This window comes from Phyllostomus discolor, chromosome 5, assembly GCF_004126475.2.
Source record: "Phyllostomus discolor isolate MPI-MPIP mPhyDis1 chromosome 5, mPhyDis1.pri.v3, whole genome shotgun sequence".
Lineage (NCBI taxonomy): Eukaryota > Metazoa > Chordata > Mammalia > Chiroptera > Phyllostomidae > Phyllostomus > Phyllostomus discolor.
In genome coordinates, this window is record NC_040907.2 from 63,707,905 (window position 1) to 63,724,895 (window position 16,991).

At 36.8% G+C, this 16,991-nt stretch overlaps 1 protein-coding gene and 1 pseudogene across 1 annotated transcript in view; one reads left to right on the top strand and one right to left on the bottom strand.

The window, feature by feature from the left end:
* Positions 1-11,703: 11,703 nt before the first annotated feature.
* LOC114496280 lies at positions 11,704-12,382 on the bottom strand (annotated as a pseudogene).
* A 788-nt stretch (positions 12,383-13,170) lies between these two features.
* SPATA1 (spermatogenesis associated 1) overlaps positions 13,171-16,991 on the top strand; it is a 40,409-nt gene continuing 36,588 nt past the window's right edge. Inside the window, 1 exon segment of the mRNA XM_036026349.1 lies at positions 13,171-13,809. Within this exon segment, the coding sequence (XP_035882242.1) occupies positions 13,711-13,809 (99 nt within the window). The 5' untranslated portion in view covers positions 13,171-13,710.

The following is a 16,991-nucleotide window of genomic DNA, read 5'->3' on the forward strand; positions in this document are numbered from 1 at the left end:
GTAGTATCTTATCAAGCAAAATAGGCTGTTGCACCCATGGGAAAATTATGTGTTATGTCACAGCATTTACGACAAATGTTTACTATTCTGTTGGGATAGCCTATCAACGAATAGACTGATGATTTCTATGAATATGAATAATTTCATTATTAATGCATTTCAATTTTTTATAATGAAAAATTCCATATATAATTTGCTGTATGTCAACAAAACCTAACTTATTTTTTGAACAATTTAAATCATTTCACAAAACATGTACAGTGTACTTTAGCATTGTACTTAATTCATATAATGGATGTAATGACTAGGGTTATAAACCAAGGGGATTTGACGTTGGTCTCCCGGGGCAAGCTACTTAAACTTGGCTGAGACTCTGTTTTCTCATTTCAAAAATAAATAATAAATAATAAAAATAAGTAATAAAACTTATTTCGCAAAATTGTTTTTGAGGATGAGATGAAATTGTACTTGTAAAGAATATGACAAAATATCTTGATAACTGTCACTTCTCCCTCTTTCCCAGCAGCATTTTAAATTATTTTACTTTGGGTAGCTTGTTGGCTAATGTCATTTATGCTTTACAGATTTAGAAGATTAAAAATAAATACCTTTACTCAAAGAATGTTTTATTTCATTTCACAGTAGTTGTAGAATACGCCTCTAAATTCTAAGAACCGTGAAATGTTAGTATTAGAAGGGATAGGAGGAAATACATAGTTCAATTTCCTCTTCTATGAGGAAGAGTGTTGAGGAATAAGCAAAGCCTGTGTTGTTTTGAGCTTAAATATCCACAGAAAAAGTTTTATAGGTTTTTTAAGAAATACTGCACAAATTGACCACAGGGTTTGGATTGCTGTCTCAGGTTAAGATATACAAATTTGTGCAGTGTCCATCTATAAAGGATTCATTTTGAGTAGGAAAGAAGAAAAAATTGAGTTCATTTTAAATGCAGTTGCATCTGAAGTAATTAGCAATAAATACAGTTTATGAACTATCAATATCTCCTAAATGAGCCATGGTTTTTGACCCAGCACAGTGATTTAAAACTAAGACCTTCAAGAGAATTCTTATTAACAATGAGTGGCAAGAAAACACAACCAAGAAATCTGCCAGTTTTTTGTTTTGTTTTGTCAGCAGAGCATAATCAATTTAAATTTACCTGAAATCTTTGCCTTATTCGATTAGTACCCTAAGTTTTTTAGTTTATCGAATCTAGATTCATTATTTGAATAAATCCAATACTTATAAGTTTTAAGTGCCTTGCTTTATAGTTAAAAGCTGAAGGTCAACATACACACCTCTCTCCCTCTCTCTCTCTCTCTCTCTCTCTCTCTCTCTTTCTCCTCCCCCCCCCCCAAGTTGAATCTCTAAGGGGAAAATCAGAATTCTGACTTCGTCCTCAAAGAGTGACTTTATATTTCTTTGTTTCTGTAGTCACCAAGCAGATTGGGGTTTGGAGAGAATGGGGCCCATGCCCACTGTTACTAAGCTAGTTTGTGGCATAGACTAGAACTATGACCTCCTGATTTTTATCCCATTATATGTAAGTAACATTTGTTTCCATGGAGCTGCTCATATATCAGAGCAATAATTCGTTTTCATTGGGTATGGAACTATAATGAAATTTAGTTAAAAGAAACAACAAAGACCTAATTTAGGTACCCAGTACAAGCACCATAAGACTTTATTGCATGTTTAAATCAATATCTATGGATGGGTGGAGAGATCATGAAATACCCTTTAATTTTAAAATATACATTTTTCTATTACTTTTTCTGTTACTTCATGTTATAGAAACATGTCATCTCAGTAGTTATAATTCTGGTCCAAAAAATGATAGAAACAATTTTTAAAGATTTTATTTATTTATTTTTAGAGAGGGGAACGGAGGGAAAAAGAGAGGGGAACATTGATCGGTTGCCTCTGGTTTGTGCCCTGACAGGAGACTAAACCCACAACCTAGGCATGTGCTCCAACCAGGAATGAAACCAGCGACTTTTCACTTTGAGGGGCGATGCCCAACCAACTGAACCACACCAGTTAGAGCAGAATGTCAGAAACACCTTATCACTGTGCTTTGTCCCCTTTTGGAAGGTTTCCCAGAAGATACATGCAGAAGTGAAAACAGCCTTTCTTTTCATCACTGAACATGTGTGTAGTTCCAAAACTCTGTTTTTTCATAGGAAGGAATTATTAATGGTTTTGGAGTTCTTGGGTTCCCCAAAATGGAAATCAAGAGGAAACCCCAGATACATTTCCAGAAAATTAAGCCTATGCAGAAGCATGAGGAAGGCAGCACAAAGGAAAGTTCTCTTTACTGGCTCAGGGGCTGGTTTAGCTTGGCTGCTTTTATAAGATGGGGCCAAAGTGGGTTTTTTGGAAAAGTAGGCTTGCCAAATTTTTCATTAGGGCTCTGTGACTTCCTTTTTTCATTGCACTTGCCTGGTTGTTATGTCCACCCCTGCCCTGTGGGGGCAAGATGATGGACTGCTTATTTGATCCTGTGTAGTAGTCAAATCTTGATCCACTGTACTTATGGACCAGTAGCTTAAGCAGGCAGTTAGAGGAGAGGTAAAATCAACTACCTCTGAGAGTTTTTGAGCAGGTAGTGGAGGGGTGTTGACATTTTTATGGTCAGCTTATCCTGAGCTCCTTTTGACGACCTATTTCTAACTTGGCTTCCTGGCCACCCAGTGGAAACTCCTGGGCCCAAGTCCCTGTGCTGTCACAGAATGAGATTGGGGGCACAGGGAGGGGATGTATTTTTTCTACCTCTTAAAAACCCATACTTTGCTTTCCATATTGACTGGTATTGACAGTGAGGAAAAAATGAGACAAGGTTTGGTTTTATATATTCAGCTCTAAATATGTTTTAGGCTCAATTATTTCAGTCATTTCGGTCTTGAGCTCCCTTTTGGGGAATATAAACTTTGAGATGTCCTGTAAGCGGGCATTCAAATACCATTTACCAAGAGAAACATCGCACTGTGCATCAGACATCAAGTTTTATTCTGGGCAAGAAGGTGTCTATGTCTCTTTAAAAACTAATAAATATTACTCTGCCTGGTGTGGCTGAGTGGATTGAATGCTGGCCTGTGAACCAGAGAGTCCCTAGTTAGATTCCCAGTAAGGCCACATGCCTGGGTTTCAGGCCAGGTCTCCAGTAGGGGATGCATGAGAGGCAACCACACAGTGATGTTTCTCTCCCTTTCTCCTTCCCTTCCCTCTCTCTAAAAATAAATAAATAAAATCTTTAATAAAAACTAATAGCTAATTTTAACAGCAGAAATTTGTGTAAATGTTCTGTTTTATGATTATGAAAATTATACTTGCTTAAAAGAGCTTGAAAAGATATATGGATAAACATACTCTATAATTCCTTTTCAAACATAGATTCTAGTTCTTTATGATTCTATTACTCTCTGGGAGACCCTTCTCCACCCTCAGATGCCTCAAATATATCCTGTTAATGTAAAAAAATAAAAAGGTTCAAACCTGTAGAGAATTTATATGAGTTTATTTGGACCAAACAGAGGATATATACCAAGGTACAAAATCTCAAATGTTCCCAAGAATGATTTTGCAGTTTCTTTATACATTTGAAACTAAGGAGGGAATCTGAGGAAGATTACATGAGGGTGGGAACAAGCAGGGCAGAAATGCATAACAGGATTAGTTAAGATTATTTGCTCTCTTTAGGGTAGTTACATCTTAAAAGGAGGGGTCTGAAAAGGGGCTTTTCAAGGCTGTGATCATCTAGATCAGAGATTTTCAACCTTTTTCATCTTGTGGCACACATAAACTATGAAAATTCTGTAGGACACCAAAAAATATATACTTTTTGCTGATATGGTAGCCAAAAGCAGGTCCGTCTGCCTGCTGCCATGAAAGACAATACTCTAGAGGCAGGTACTGATGTATAGGAAAGTGGTTAATTTTCAGGTGTTGGCCACCTGGCAGATGGGGGACTTGAGTCCCAAAGCCCATCTCCACATCTCAGTGGAGACGAGATTTTCATAAGGAGAGAGGGGGGACAGAACAAAAATTGAGGAATGGGGTTGAAAAGTTCTCTATGTGCAGATGACCACAGTTCTTTCGCATAAGGCAAGTGATGGTCTGGTGTGTATCATCCTGATTTAGTCATCCTGGATTCATGCCATCCTGGCTCCATTTCATCATGGTGTTAGTGGAAACTGGGTTCTTCTTACTGACACAGTAATGAATTACAGATCAGTGAGACAAAAGCAGACAAGTAAGGGTTTTGTCCACAATCCTGAGAATATCCCAAATCAAGATGTGTACCATTTTGTCTACACTAGGGCCTATATGGAAAATTAACTTTGTTCCTCTATCGGTCTTACAAGTCTAAGGACTATAAAATACTTAGGAATTCTGGACTGCCCTCAGGCATTTAATCTATTTGCCTAGAACTGGTATTTCTTTAAATGGATTAGAGAATGTTTTAAGTATATTTTATTGTTATGCTATTACAGTTGTCCCACTTTTTTCACTTTTATTCCCCCTTCTCTGCCCCCCCTCCCACCAACATTACCCCCCATCCTTAGTTCATGTCCTTCGGCCATTCTTTGGCTTCTCCATTTTCTATACTATTCTTAACCTCTCCATCTATTTTGTACCTATCAATTATACTTCTTGTTCCCTGTACCTTTTCCCTGCCTCCTCCTCCTACCTGCTCCCCACTGATAACCCTCCATGTGAATCCATTTCTGTGATTTTGTTCCTGTTCTAGTTGTTTGCTTAGGTTTTTCTTTTCTTTTTTTTTTTAGGTTCAGTTGTTGATAGTCATGAGTTTGTTGTCATTTTAGTACTACAGTTTTGATTTTCATCTTTTTTTAGATAGGTCTATTTAACATTTCATATAATAAGGGCTTGGTGATGATGAACTTTAACTTGACCTTATCTGAGAGGCACTTTATCTGTCCTTCCATTCTAAATGATATCTTTGCTGGATAGAATAATCTTGGATATAGGTCCTAGCCTTTCATGACTTTGAGTACTTCTTACCAGCCCCTTCTTACCTATAAGATTTCTTTTGAGAAATCAGCTGTCAGTCTTATGGGAACTCCTTTTAGGTAACTGTCTCCTTTTCTCTAGCTGCTTTTAAATTTCTCTCCTTATATTTAATCTTGGGTAACTTAATTATGGTGTGTCATGGTGTGTTCCTCCTTGGGTCCAACTTCTTTGGGACTCTCTGAGCTTCCTGGACTTGCATTAGTCTTCTGCAGTGCCTTCACCAGACTGGGGAAGTTTTTCCTTCATTATTTTTTCAAATAAGTTTTCAATTTCTTGCTTTTCCTCTTTTCCTTCTGGCACCCCTATGATTCAGATGTTGGAATGTTTAAAGTTGTCCTGGAGGTTCTTAAGCCTCTCCTCATTTTTTTGAATTCTTGTTTCTTCTTTCTGTTCCTGTTGAATGTTTATTTCTTCCTTCTGTTCAAAATCATTGACTAGACTCAGTTTCTTTCCTGTCACTGTTGGTTGCCTGTACATTTTCCTTTATGTCATTTTGTATAGCCTCCACTTCATCCTGTATTTTACATTCATACTAAATAATTTCTGTGAGTATCCTGAATACTAGTGTCTTGAACTCAGTGCTTGAGGGGTTGTCTATCTTCTCATCACTTAGTTCTTTTTCTGGAGTTTTGATCTGTTCTTTTATTTGGGCCTCTCTTCTATTATCTCTTCTTTGTCTCAGTGCCCTATTACATTATCAGGGGCAGAGCCTTAGGTATTCACCAGGGTGGGGCAACCGACTTCATTGCATTGTGGTGCTATATGTGGGGGAGGGTCAGAGAGGGAACAATGCCACTTGCTCAGTTCTTGCTTCACTTTGAGTCACTTCTACTACTACCCACAAGTGAATTTGGTCCTTCTTGTGCTGATTACCAGGTGGGTGGGTTTGTGTCCATTCTAGGACCCAGTGGGTCCCTCCAACAGACTCTCCTGTGAGACTGGGAGTTTCTCCCACTGCCACAACCGCCCTCCCAGGTTTTTATAGCTAGAGATTTTGAGACTTTATTTCCCTGTGCTGGAATCCTGGATTGTGTGGTCTGTCTCATTCCCCAGTTATTCCTCCCAGTTTATCCACACATGAATATGGGACTGCCTAGTCTTCCCACTGCTGCCTCACCCATCTAGTCTGCCAGCTGCCACCTTGCCATGTGCCTTCCTCCCCAGCTGCCCACCTCTGACCCTCCTACTAGCCTGGGTGGATGTTTCTTCTTTAACTCCTTGGTTGTCGGACTTCCATACAGTTCGACTTTCTGGCAGTTCTGGGGTTTTTGTTTGTTTTTTTAATTTGTTGTTGTCCTTCTATTGGTTGTGCAGAGAAACAAAGTGCATCTACCTACAGCTCCATCTTGGCTGGAAATCAGATTAGAGAATTTTATTTACAGATTAACCATGAATGAGGCAGAATTCTCAAGACATACATGTAACCTGAATTTATCCTGAACAGATTTGACATCATGCTTTGGTGATTTAAGAATGAAGAATTATGCTGCAGAGCTATTCCACAGCCATGCTGTTTTCACAGCTACACTGTAGCACTAAAGAGCTGTTTGCACTGAATAAAGCTTTTTTCTACACCAGCTCTCCCACAAAAAAAGAATTGGGAATTATGTCAAGAATATTAGAGCTGTAAAGGTCATAGCCACTTTCTTTACAGACTGGGAAACTGAGGCTTAGAAGGAATGTAGCTGTACAGAAACTCTGTTTCTTTACTATGACTTTATCTCCTTTTTTCTTGATTCCAGCTGGCCTCATCCAGTCTAATAGTACCTGACTGACCTACCCACTACCTTCCTTACAGGTCCACTCCTGTAGTATTTAAGCCCTTAGGATATCAGATTCTGGTCAGCATCCAAATGTTTAAGAATAAGCTTCAGGCATGTTGAACACAAGAAAAGAGTTTCAGTCAAACTACAGATAATATCTTGACCTTAGCTGTGTTTCAGCCCCAGGTGCATGAAAGCACAAAGACCCTACTAGCCACACCCTCATGAAGCCAGACAGAATGATTCCATGGCTGACATCAGGACCTGATATTAATGATCTAATACTCTCTACCCTGACCCCAACCAATCAATAGAGCTCACAATCCCAACTCCCTTAATCACCGTGGTTAATTATTTTTTCCATATACAATCTGTTCCTGTGTGGGCCATCAGGAAGCCAGGTCTTAGAACAATATCTCACCTGTGACTCGGTTTGGTGCATTTCCTTAAATCAATCTTTACTTTCTTTTCTTCAAACTCCTGTTCACATCTTACTGTGCTTTGATGTGCATAGGCAAATGAATCCCTCTAGCCTGATAACATGAATGAATGGTCTTATAGATTATATAGAACTTGAAACCTGCTTCCCTCTCAGTCAATTTAATTACTTTTTTTGAGATTCTGTATTGTTATGTTTAAATGTAGCCCATTCAGGGTTTCTAACTTTAGTATTTATTTAGAATTTTCTAAAATCCCTTGAACATTTCTTTATGTGCCCTATTATCAAATTAGACAAGAAATAAAAATCACCAGAATCCTTATTTCTGGGCACTGAACAGAGAATAAGAAATTCTTAAGCATCCCTAAAGATTCCACCAAAAAACTACTAGAACTGATAAATGAATTCACTAAAGTAGCAGGATACAAAATAATCCAGAAATTAGTTGCATATTTATACACTAATAAAGAACTATCAGAAAAGGAAACTAAGAAAACAATCCAATTTACAATTACATCAAAAAAGTAAAATACCTAGGATTAAATTTAAGCAAGAATGTGAAAAACCTGTACTCATAAAATTATAAGACACTGAAGAAAAAAATTGAAGAAGAATCAATAACCCCAACCCCAGCTCCCTTAAACACTATGATTAACATTTGAAGAAGGTACAAATAAGTGGAAACATTTACCATGTTCATGGACAGGATGAATTAATATCATTAAAATACTCATACTACCCAAAACAACCTAGAGATTCAATGCAGTTCCTATCAAGACACCAGTGGTGTATTTCACAGAACTAGAAAAAATATTCCAAAAATTTATATGGAACTACAAAAGACCCCAAATAGCCACAGCTGTCTTCAGGAAGAAGAGCAAAGCTGAGGACTCATGCTACCTCATATCAGACTATAATACATAGCCATAGTAATCAAAACAGCATGGTACTGGCATAAGAACAGACATGTAGATCAATGGAACAGAATAGAGAGCCCAGAAATAAACCCATTTGCCTTTATGGTCAATTAATATTTGGAGGCAAAATACAATGGGTAAAGATAGTATATTCAATAAGTGGTGTTAGGAAAATTGGACAGATATATACAAAAGAAGTGAAACTATACTACTTTCTTATACCATACACAAGAATAAACTCAAAATGGATTAAAGACTTAAATGTTAGACTCAAAACCATAAAAATCCTAGAAGAAAACATAGGTAGTAAAATCTCTGACATTTCTTGTAGCAGTATTTTTTTTCTGATATGTCACCTTGGGCAAGGGAAACAAACAAAGTAAATAAGTGGGACTATATCAAACTAAAAAGATTTTGCACAGCAAAGGAAACTATCAACAAAACGAATAGACAACCCACTGAATGGGAGAACAAATTCATCAATGATACATCTGATAAGTGGTTAATATCCAAACTTCATAAAGAATTCATACAATTCAACACACACAAAAAAAACTCTAACCCAATGAAAAAAATGAGCAAAAGACCTAGGTAGACACTTCTCCAAAGAGTACACAAAGATGGCCAGTAGACATTTGAAAAGATGTTTGATGTCACTGATCACCAGAGAAATGCAAATTAAAACCAGGATGGGATATAATCTCACATTTGTCAGAATGGCTATATACATCAATGAACAAGTGTTGGTGAGGATGTGGAGAAAAGGGAACCTTTGTGCATTGTTGGTGGGAATGTAGACTGATGCAGCCACTTATGGAAAGCAGTACAGAGTTAACCTTAAAAAATTAAAAATGGAACTGCTTCATGACCCACTGATTCCACTTCCAGCAATATATCTGAAGGAACCCAAAACACTGATTCAAAAGAATATATGCACCTCTGTATTCATTGCAGCATTATTTACAATAGCCAAGATTTGGAAACAGCCCAGTGTCCATGAGTAGATAGATGAGTAGATTAAAAAGCTGTGGTACATTTGCACAATGGAGTACTATTCAGCCATGAAAACAAGGAAATCTTACCCTTTGTGAGAGCATAGATGGATGTAGAATTATGCTAAGTGAAATAAGTTAGAGAAAGACGAGTATCATATGATTTCACTCATATATGGAATCTAATGAACAAAATCAAAATAAACTAAAAAAATAGAAACAGATTCCTAGACAGAGAACAAACTTTTCAGCTGTCAGAGTGGAGAGGGTTTTGGGATGGGTAAGAAACATGAAGGGATTAAGTAAAAAAATAATAAAAATTCAGAGACACAGACAATATAGTATGGTGATTACCAGAGGGAAAGAGGGGTTGGAGGAGGTGGAAGAGGATATAGGGGGAATAAATGGTGATGGAAGGAAACTTGGAGTGGTGAACACATAATACAGTGTACAGATAATATATTGTAGAACTGTACACCTGAAAACTATATAATTTTATTAACCAATGTCACCCTAATACAATAAAAAAGTAAAACAATAAATTACTTTTTAAAAAAATCCTTGCCTTAGGACATTTTCTTTCGTTGCTTTTAGAGAGACAGGAAGGAAGAGAAACATCAATGTGAGAGAGAAACATCAATTGGTTGCCTCCCATTCTCATCTGGACTGGACCAGGGATCAAACCTGCAACCCTTTAGTTATGGGATGACACCCCAACCAATCTAACCACACTGGACAGCTAAATACGAAATTCTTAAGCTTGATTTTCAGCTCTGCTACGGATTCCCAAAATCATTTTGGGAAAGTACAGAGAAATGCATGATACCTAATTGTCTTTAAAGTAGAGAGTAAATCAGAAAACTCAGATAGATGATATATCTACCAACAGTTACTCCTCCTAATCCTGTGGTTAATAATCTATTTCTGTATCTTCCTCCTGAGGCCTGATGTGGCTTTGGGGTCCTTTTCAGTTTCTCACTTTTCTGCAGCCAATATGCCAATTATCAGTTGATGGGATTTAGTATGCAAGATAAAGCTAATTTTTTATTTCTGGCAGGGGGTTAGTTATGAAGCAAAATTATGCAGTAAGTGAGAGATTAGACTAGAACTCTACCATCACTTTGTATTTGGCTATTAAGCTCTCAATCTTCTTTTGTATGAGTTGTCATTGTTTTGTTAATTAGCTAATTAATAATAGGTAAGGAATTTGAAAATATCAAAGATTATGTGTTAGGAGTTAGTAAGTGAAATGTGATTTGGTTAAGATCAACTACAAATTCTAAGCATGCCTAAAGAGGCTAATGAAGCCTGTGTTGGTTCAGTATAGTAGAGACTTCAGTTACCTCAAGCAATTAAGATATTATTGTAAAGAGCAACACAGAGCAGTAGTGGAGAGACTTATCTCATGGAAATCCATAAAACAAATACTGTACTTCACTGATAGGCCAAACTGGGAGTAGATGCAAGGCTAGAGAGCTTAACCACAAAAGTTTTGACTCTCCTCTCTAGTGCTTATAAACATGAATTGCCTATGTATCTTCTCAGTTTCCTCCTCACTGCCAGTTAGTTATTCTCTCTATTCTTTATCTCTTTTTCTCTCCTTGTTTACAAATAATTACTGGTTTCTCGTAACATAGACTTACCTCATGGCTATGATACTACTTCGTGACTTCCCTTTCTCCATTGTTTTTGATTCAGTATCTACTAACTACATACTTGAATCTTGAGTTCTTCCAGTTTTAATTTCCAAGAGCTCACCTTTTCATGCTAGGCCATTTTACTTGTCTCTGGCCAGCCAGGATTTGATCTTCAGTGTTGATCCAATCAGAAATGGTAAAAAGAATTATAGTTTAAAACATACCTTCTTTGCTGTTCCATAGTATAGTGGGTCAGTTTACCTTAGGACAATAATAAAGCAGGTCTTGATTGATCTTTCTTGAGTTTGCTTAATTAGAAATTTGTTCTTATTAAAAATATCAAGTTTTTAATGTACCCACAGGAATTAAAATTTGTCCTCTATTTGCATACCAGTTAATGTACTGTAATTATTACAGATTATTACTACTAATTCTTACCTAATGAGGAAGTTACTATAGATGTATCTGAGTTGTGGTTCACTTAGTTTTATAATAGAGATTAATATTAGTACAATGGGAGAAAGAGCTTTTGGGTAGATACACAAATGGAAAAGATCTTGTTTTTTTTTTTTAAGATTTTATTTATTTATTTTTAGAGAGGGAAGGGAGGGAGGGGGGGAGAGAGAGAGAGAGAGAAACAGAAACATCAATGTGCGGTTGCTGAAGGTCATGGCCTGCAACCCAGGTATGTACCCTGACTGGGAATCGAACCTGCGACACTTTGGTTCTCAGCCCGAGCTCACTCCACTGAGCTACACCAGTCAGGGCAGATTTTGTTTTCTTAAAGTATTAATATATTTTAAGTAATATTTGAGATGGTTAAAATGACAAAGCACATTCTTTTTGGCACCCAAATCTCTCTTTGGGAGATGAATAGAACACTGGATGGGGGAATGGGGCACTGGGTGAGCAGGGCAGGCCTCAGGCCTTCAAAACAACAGGCAGCTCTGGCAGGCTGGAAAAGGGCTTGATGGGCAGGGCCTCAAATGCATCATCTGCCTGAAAGGCCAGCCCCACAGTGGCTGGGGCCTGCAGCAGAGCTGTTGACTGGTGAAGCCATACTCACCAGTGTCTTGCTTTCATCCAGAAGTTGGTCATCCTTGCACAGGGCCACTTCTGAGGTGTGGCCACTTGATGATGCCCTTGACAATGTACATCAGCTCAAACATGGTGCTAGACTCCTTGATGTTTGTGAAGATGGTGGTCTTGTGGCACTGGATCATGAGGAACACATCCATTGCAGCAGCCACCTCTCCTGTTCAACGCACCGGTACAACCATCACAAAGCACATTTTTAAATTTTTAATTGTAAGAAATTTATATAGGAAGTACAATGTGAAACTAATTTGATTTAAAAGCTTGTGTGTTCCAATATGTGATCGTTTAATTTTTGTGCCATTAGAACAATTAGTCATTTCTGGCAGGACTTTACAGAGCAGTAATCAGTACCAGATCACAAGAATTTTAAGTTTTGTTGGATTCATGTCACTATTTTAACATAAACCAAGGTGGAACAATGCTTTGAAATCTTGAAAAGTCTTCTGCTCTGTTGTTGCCATGATAGTGTATATATTCTTTTGTGTCTGTGTGCCAAAAGGGGCAAATTTTATTTTATTTTATTTATGTATATATCTATTTTTATTGTTGTTCAAGTACAGTTGTTTCCATTTTCCCACCACCATTTTCTTCTGCCCCACAAACCTCCACCTCCTGCCCTCAATCCTTCCCCCACTTTGGCTTTGTCCATGGGTCCTTTATACATGTTTCTTAATGATGCTTTCCCCTGTTTTCCCCCATTACCCCTCTCCCCCTGCCTCTGGTTACTGTAAGTTTGTTCTTTATTTCAGTGACTCCAGTTATATTTTGCTTCCTTGTTTTTTGTTTTTTTATTATACTCCACTTATAGGTGAGATCATATGGTATTTGTCTTTCACTGCCTGGCTTACTTTACTTAGCATAATGCTCTCCAGGTCCATTCATGTTGTCATGAAGGGTAGGAGCTCCTTCTTTCTGCTGCAAAGTATTCCATTGTGTAAATGTACCATAGTTTTTGATCCATTCATTTACTGATGAGCACTTAGGATGCTTCCAACACTTGGCTATTGTGAATTGTGCTGCTATGAACATTAGGGTACCACAGTAATCAAAAGTCTAGTACTGGCATAAGAACAGACACATAGATCAATGGAACAGAATAGAAAGCTCAGAAATAAATCCAAGTCTCTATGGTCAATTAATATTTGACATGGGGAGCAGAAATATAAGATAATGTATATATTCTTAAGCATTTCCAACTTTGATAAATACTTTTCAGCTACCAATTTTTAATTTTTATTATACATTTTAAATTTTATTGTGTATTCTTGTAAGTTATCATAAATTCTCTGAGGAAAAACACAGGAAATAATACAAAAATACAGCCTGGTGTACTTAAAGAGTACCATTTTCATCTGGAATGATCATTAACATTCATTATTGAGATATACAAGGCCAGGAAGAAATGCATATGGTGAAACAGTTTTTATCATCCTACAGCAACTTGTATAAATTTAGTCTTCTCACTTCCAAAAGTATATTTCTATTTTATAGAAGATACTATATATATTTATCTTCATTTCTGACCAACAGAAAATGAATTGTTTAAAATGTGTCTGGTCACAAGTCTATTATAATATAATTTACCACTTTATTTAGTTGTATAGGATGTATGGTAATTGTATTGCAATTATTAGCCCTTTTTATTAGTAATATGTCTATATGAATTATAATAAGATTGTATACATACCTAAGTTGTCATTTTGACCTTATTTTAAAGCCTTTTATGCATTTTTTTTCACTTTTTGAATGAATCAAGGACCAGAAATGAGTGGAATACTATCTTAAACAAGTCAAAAATCTGTGATGACCTTTATATTACTTAAATGATGAATGGTAAAAACACCCACAAAATTCCAGCTGATAATTACCCCATTTAGACATTGGCAAATTTGTCCCTCAATCCAAGTCAACCTTCCTTCCTCATCAGAGGTAAGAAAATGTTTTTCTACTACTAAAATATAAGAAAAACCTATTTTTGAAAAGTTTTGACAAAGCAAAAATATGGATTACATAAAGTATTAGATACTAACTTCACTTTGAATCCAACTCCATGTATTCCATTGTCTGATCTCTAGCTCACTTCCTCTAAATACCCCTATTGTACTGGGAGCTCCAGTCACCTATTTGCTTGTCATTTGTTTATTTGTTTTTATTCCTACCTTGTGATGCCCTCCTTAGCTGGCTTAAATACCATAGGACAGGGTTGATCACTATCTTGCCAATGCTTTTGACTCCTAGCTCCTCTTTCTTTTCATTTTACTCCTTGGCAACACACAACCCTGGTTAATCTAATTCTACACCTATGGCTATAGCAGAACATGGCTGGAGAAAAATATACCAGCTTAAGGACTATTCTCACTTTAAATTCATGACCATGATCCTCCATTGGAGCCTTTTGCTAGTAGGCAACCAGACTATCTTCTACTCACTCACTCAGTCTTTCGCTGTTCTAGACAACTATTTCATAGCTTTGCCCCATTTTGTCTTTAAAACAACTCCAACCATTTACTCCAATACTCCACCAAAACTGCTGTTTTTAAATTCACCTCTACATTACTAAATCTACTGCTTAATTCTTGTCCCCTGCATACTTGATCTATCTGTGCACGGCAGTTGACACTGTTGATCACTCATTCTTCCTTAACGTAATTCCTTCCTTTGGCTTTTGATATACACATTATCTTGTTTTTCCTCCTCTCTTTTTTGTTATTCATTCTCAGTCTTTTTTTTGCTCAGTCTTCTTTTTCTTCCTGATCTCTTAATATAGGAAAATTTCAGGGATCAGACCTTTGTTCTCTTCTCTATGTGCACTAGTCCTTGGTTATCTCATCTAGCCCAATAACTTTAAATACTAACTTTATGCTAAGGATTCCAAAATTAAGTCCCTATCCTAGTCCTCTTTCCCAAACTCCATGTTCATATTTTCAGTTGCCTATTTACATCTCTACTTGGATGACCAATAGACATCTGAAACTTAACATTTGTGAAATTAACCTATGGATCTTTGCCCCATCCTAAAACCTCTGTTACCGAAACCCTTTCCCTATCTTAGCTGATGGCTATTCCAGCCTTTTTGTATTTGAAGCCAAATACCTTGGAGTCATACTTGATTCCTATCTTAAACTTCACTTCTAAAGGATTGACTTCTAGCTTTATATTATGTTCAAAATCTGACCACTTCTCATCACGTCTACTCCTAACATGTTGGACTGAGCCAACATCATCTAACACTTTATTCAAATAGCTTCATAACAGTTTCCATTTTCTTGTCCCTTAAAGGTGGTTCTGTTGTCCCTTTAGTCATTATTAAATATAACAAGATTTGGAAGTACCGTATTATGTGTGTCCTGATGTGAAGCAATATGAAATACAGGGCACCAACCCTGGCCATTGTGGCTCAGTTGGTTGGCGTGTCATCCCATAATTAAAAGGATGAGGGCTGGATTTCCAGTCAGGACCATGCCTATGTTGCGGGTTGAATCTCCAGTCCAGTTGCAAATTTATGTTTGTTAAAAATAGAAGAGTTGACCTAAAATAATGTTATGAGTTTTAATATGTACTTTTAAAATGTTCAACATTTTTTCAGTTAGTTTGTTGTTCTGCAAAAAGTTAACCATTAAAAATTGCATTTTTTAGAAATATGAGTAGTCCCACACCCATGTGTGGCAGATAACAATTGGGAGGGATACTTCAGGAGCAATGGGTCTCCTGAAGAGGTAACCTAAGAGAAGCCCAGTGGATGCTTCTCTCTTGCATCAATGTTTCTGACCCTTCCTTCCTCTCTCTCTAAAATCAATGAAAAAATGTCCTCAGATGAGGATAAAAAAGGAAGAAAGAGGGAAATTAAAGGAGAAAGGAAAGGAAAAGGGAAAGGAAGAAAAAAGAAATGAAAAGAAAAGCAAGAGAGAGAGAGAGAGAGAGAGAGAGAGAGAGAGAGAGAGAGAAAGGAAAGGAAAGGAAAGGAAAGGAAATGAAAGGAAAGGAAAGGAAAGGAAGGAAAAATAAATAAATACATACAGGGCATCATTTATAAAGTATTCTTGGCCCATAAGGATTTTATAAAGTAAATTCATAATGCAGAAGAAGCTATAAGAAAACCCCCCTAGTGTCTTTAAAAAGTCAAAGCTATAAGGAGAAAAAAAAAGCCTTTGGGAAAAGTCTTCCAGGTTAAGATTTTTAAAAAACTTGACAAATGCAGTGTGTTCTGTTTGAATCCTAGATCCAAAAAAAAAATTTGAGGACAGTTGGAAATTTGAATATGGACCAGATATTAGTTGACATTTAGTAATTGTTAGGTTTCCTAGATGTGAAAATGGTATTGTGATCATGTTGTAGAAATGCTTATTTTTAGGAGATGGATGCCAGAGTATTTAGGAGTATATGGCCTTGATGTCTGATTTACTTTGAGTGGCTGAGAGAGAGAGAGGAAGTAAATGTGGCCCAGTGTTAACTTTTGAATCTAAATAGTAGGTATTTGGACATCCTTAGTATTATTCCTTTTATTTGTAAGTATATTTAGAATTTTCTATATTAAAACAATAAAAATATGTCAGATGTTTTCATGCTTCTTTTAAAACCCTGTATTGGCTTCCCATTTTGTAAGATGAGATCTAACAATGTCCTGGAAGGCCTTTTATAATTTGTTCCTCATCCTCCCCATTTTTCTTACTTTATCTTCTACTACTCTTTCCTCTGCACTGTCTACTTCAATTATACTAGTACTACAATTCTCTCACCTTGATGCCTTTGTTTTACTTCTTCCTGGAGATCTTCCCAGAGATCTTCCCTTCCATATATCTTCCCTTGGCTAGTTCCTTCTTCACCTGCAAGTTTGTACTCAGCATTCACCTTTTCTCTGAGAACTATCTGGATTATTTTATCTTCCCAATTTTCTTACCCAGATCTTACTCTTTTCTCCCAGTACTTATCACTTTCTAATGTACTGTATAATGTATCAGTTTTTGCCTTGCGTGAAAAATATAAGGGGGTCACCAAAAATTCAGTAAGATATTGTAATACAAGATTTCAAAAATGAAACATTAATGCCAAAAATCCATGATGAACAAGATATCAACATTTTTGATAGTACCATGCCTAGCCACTTTAGGGCC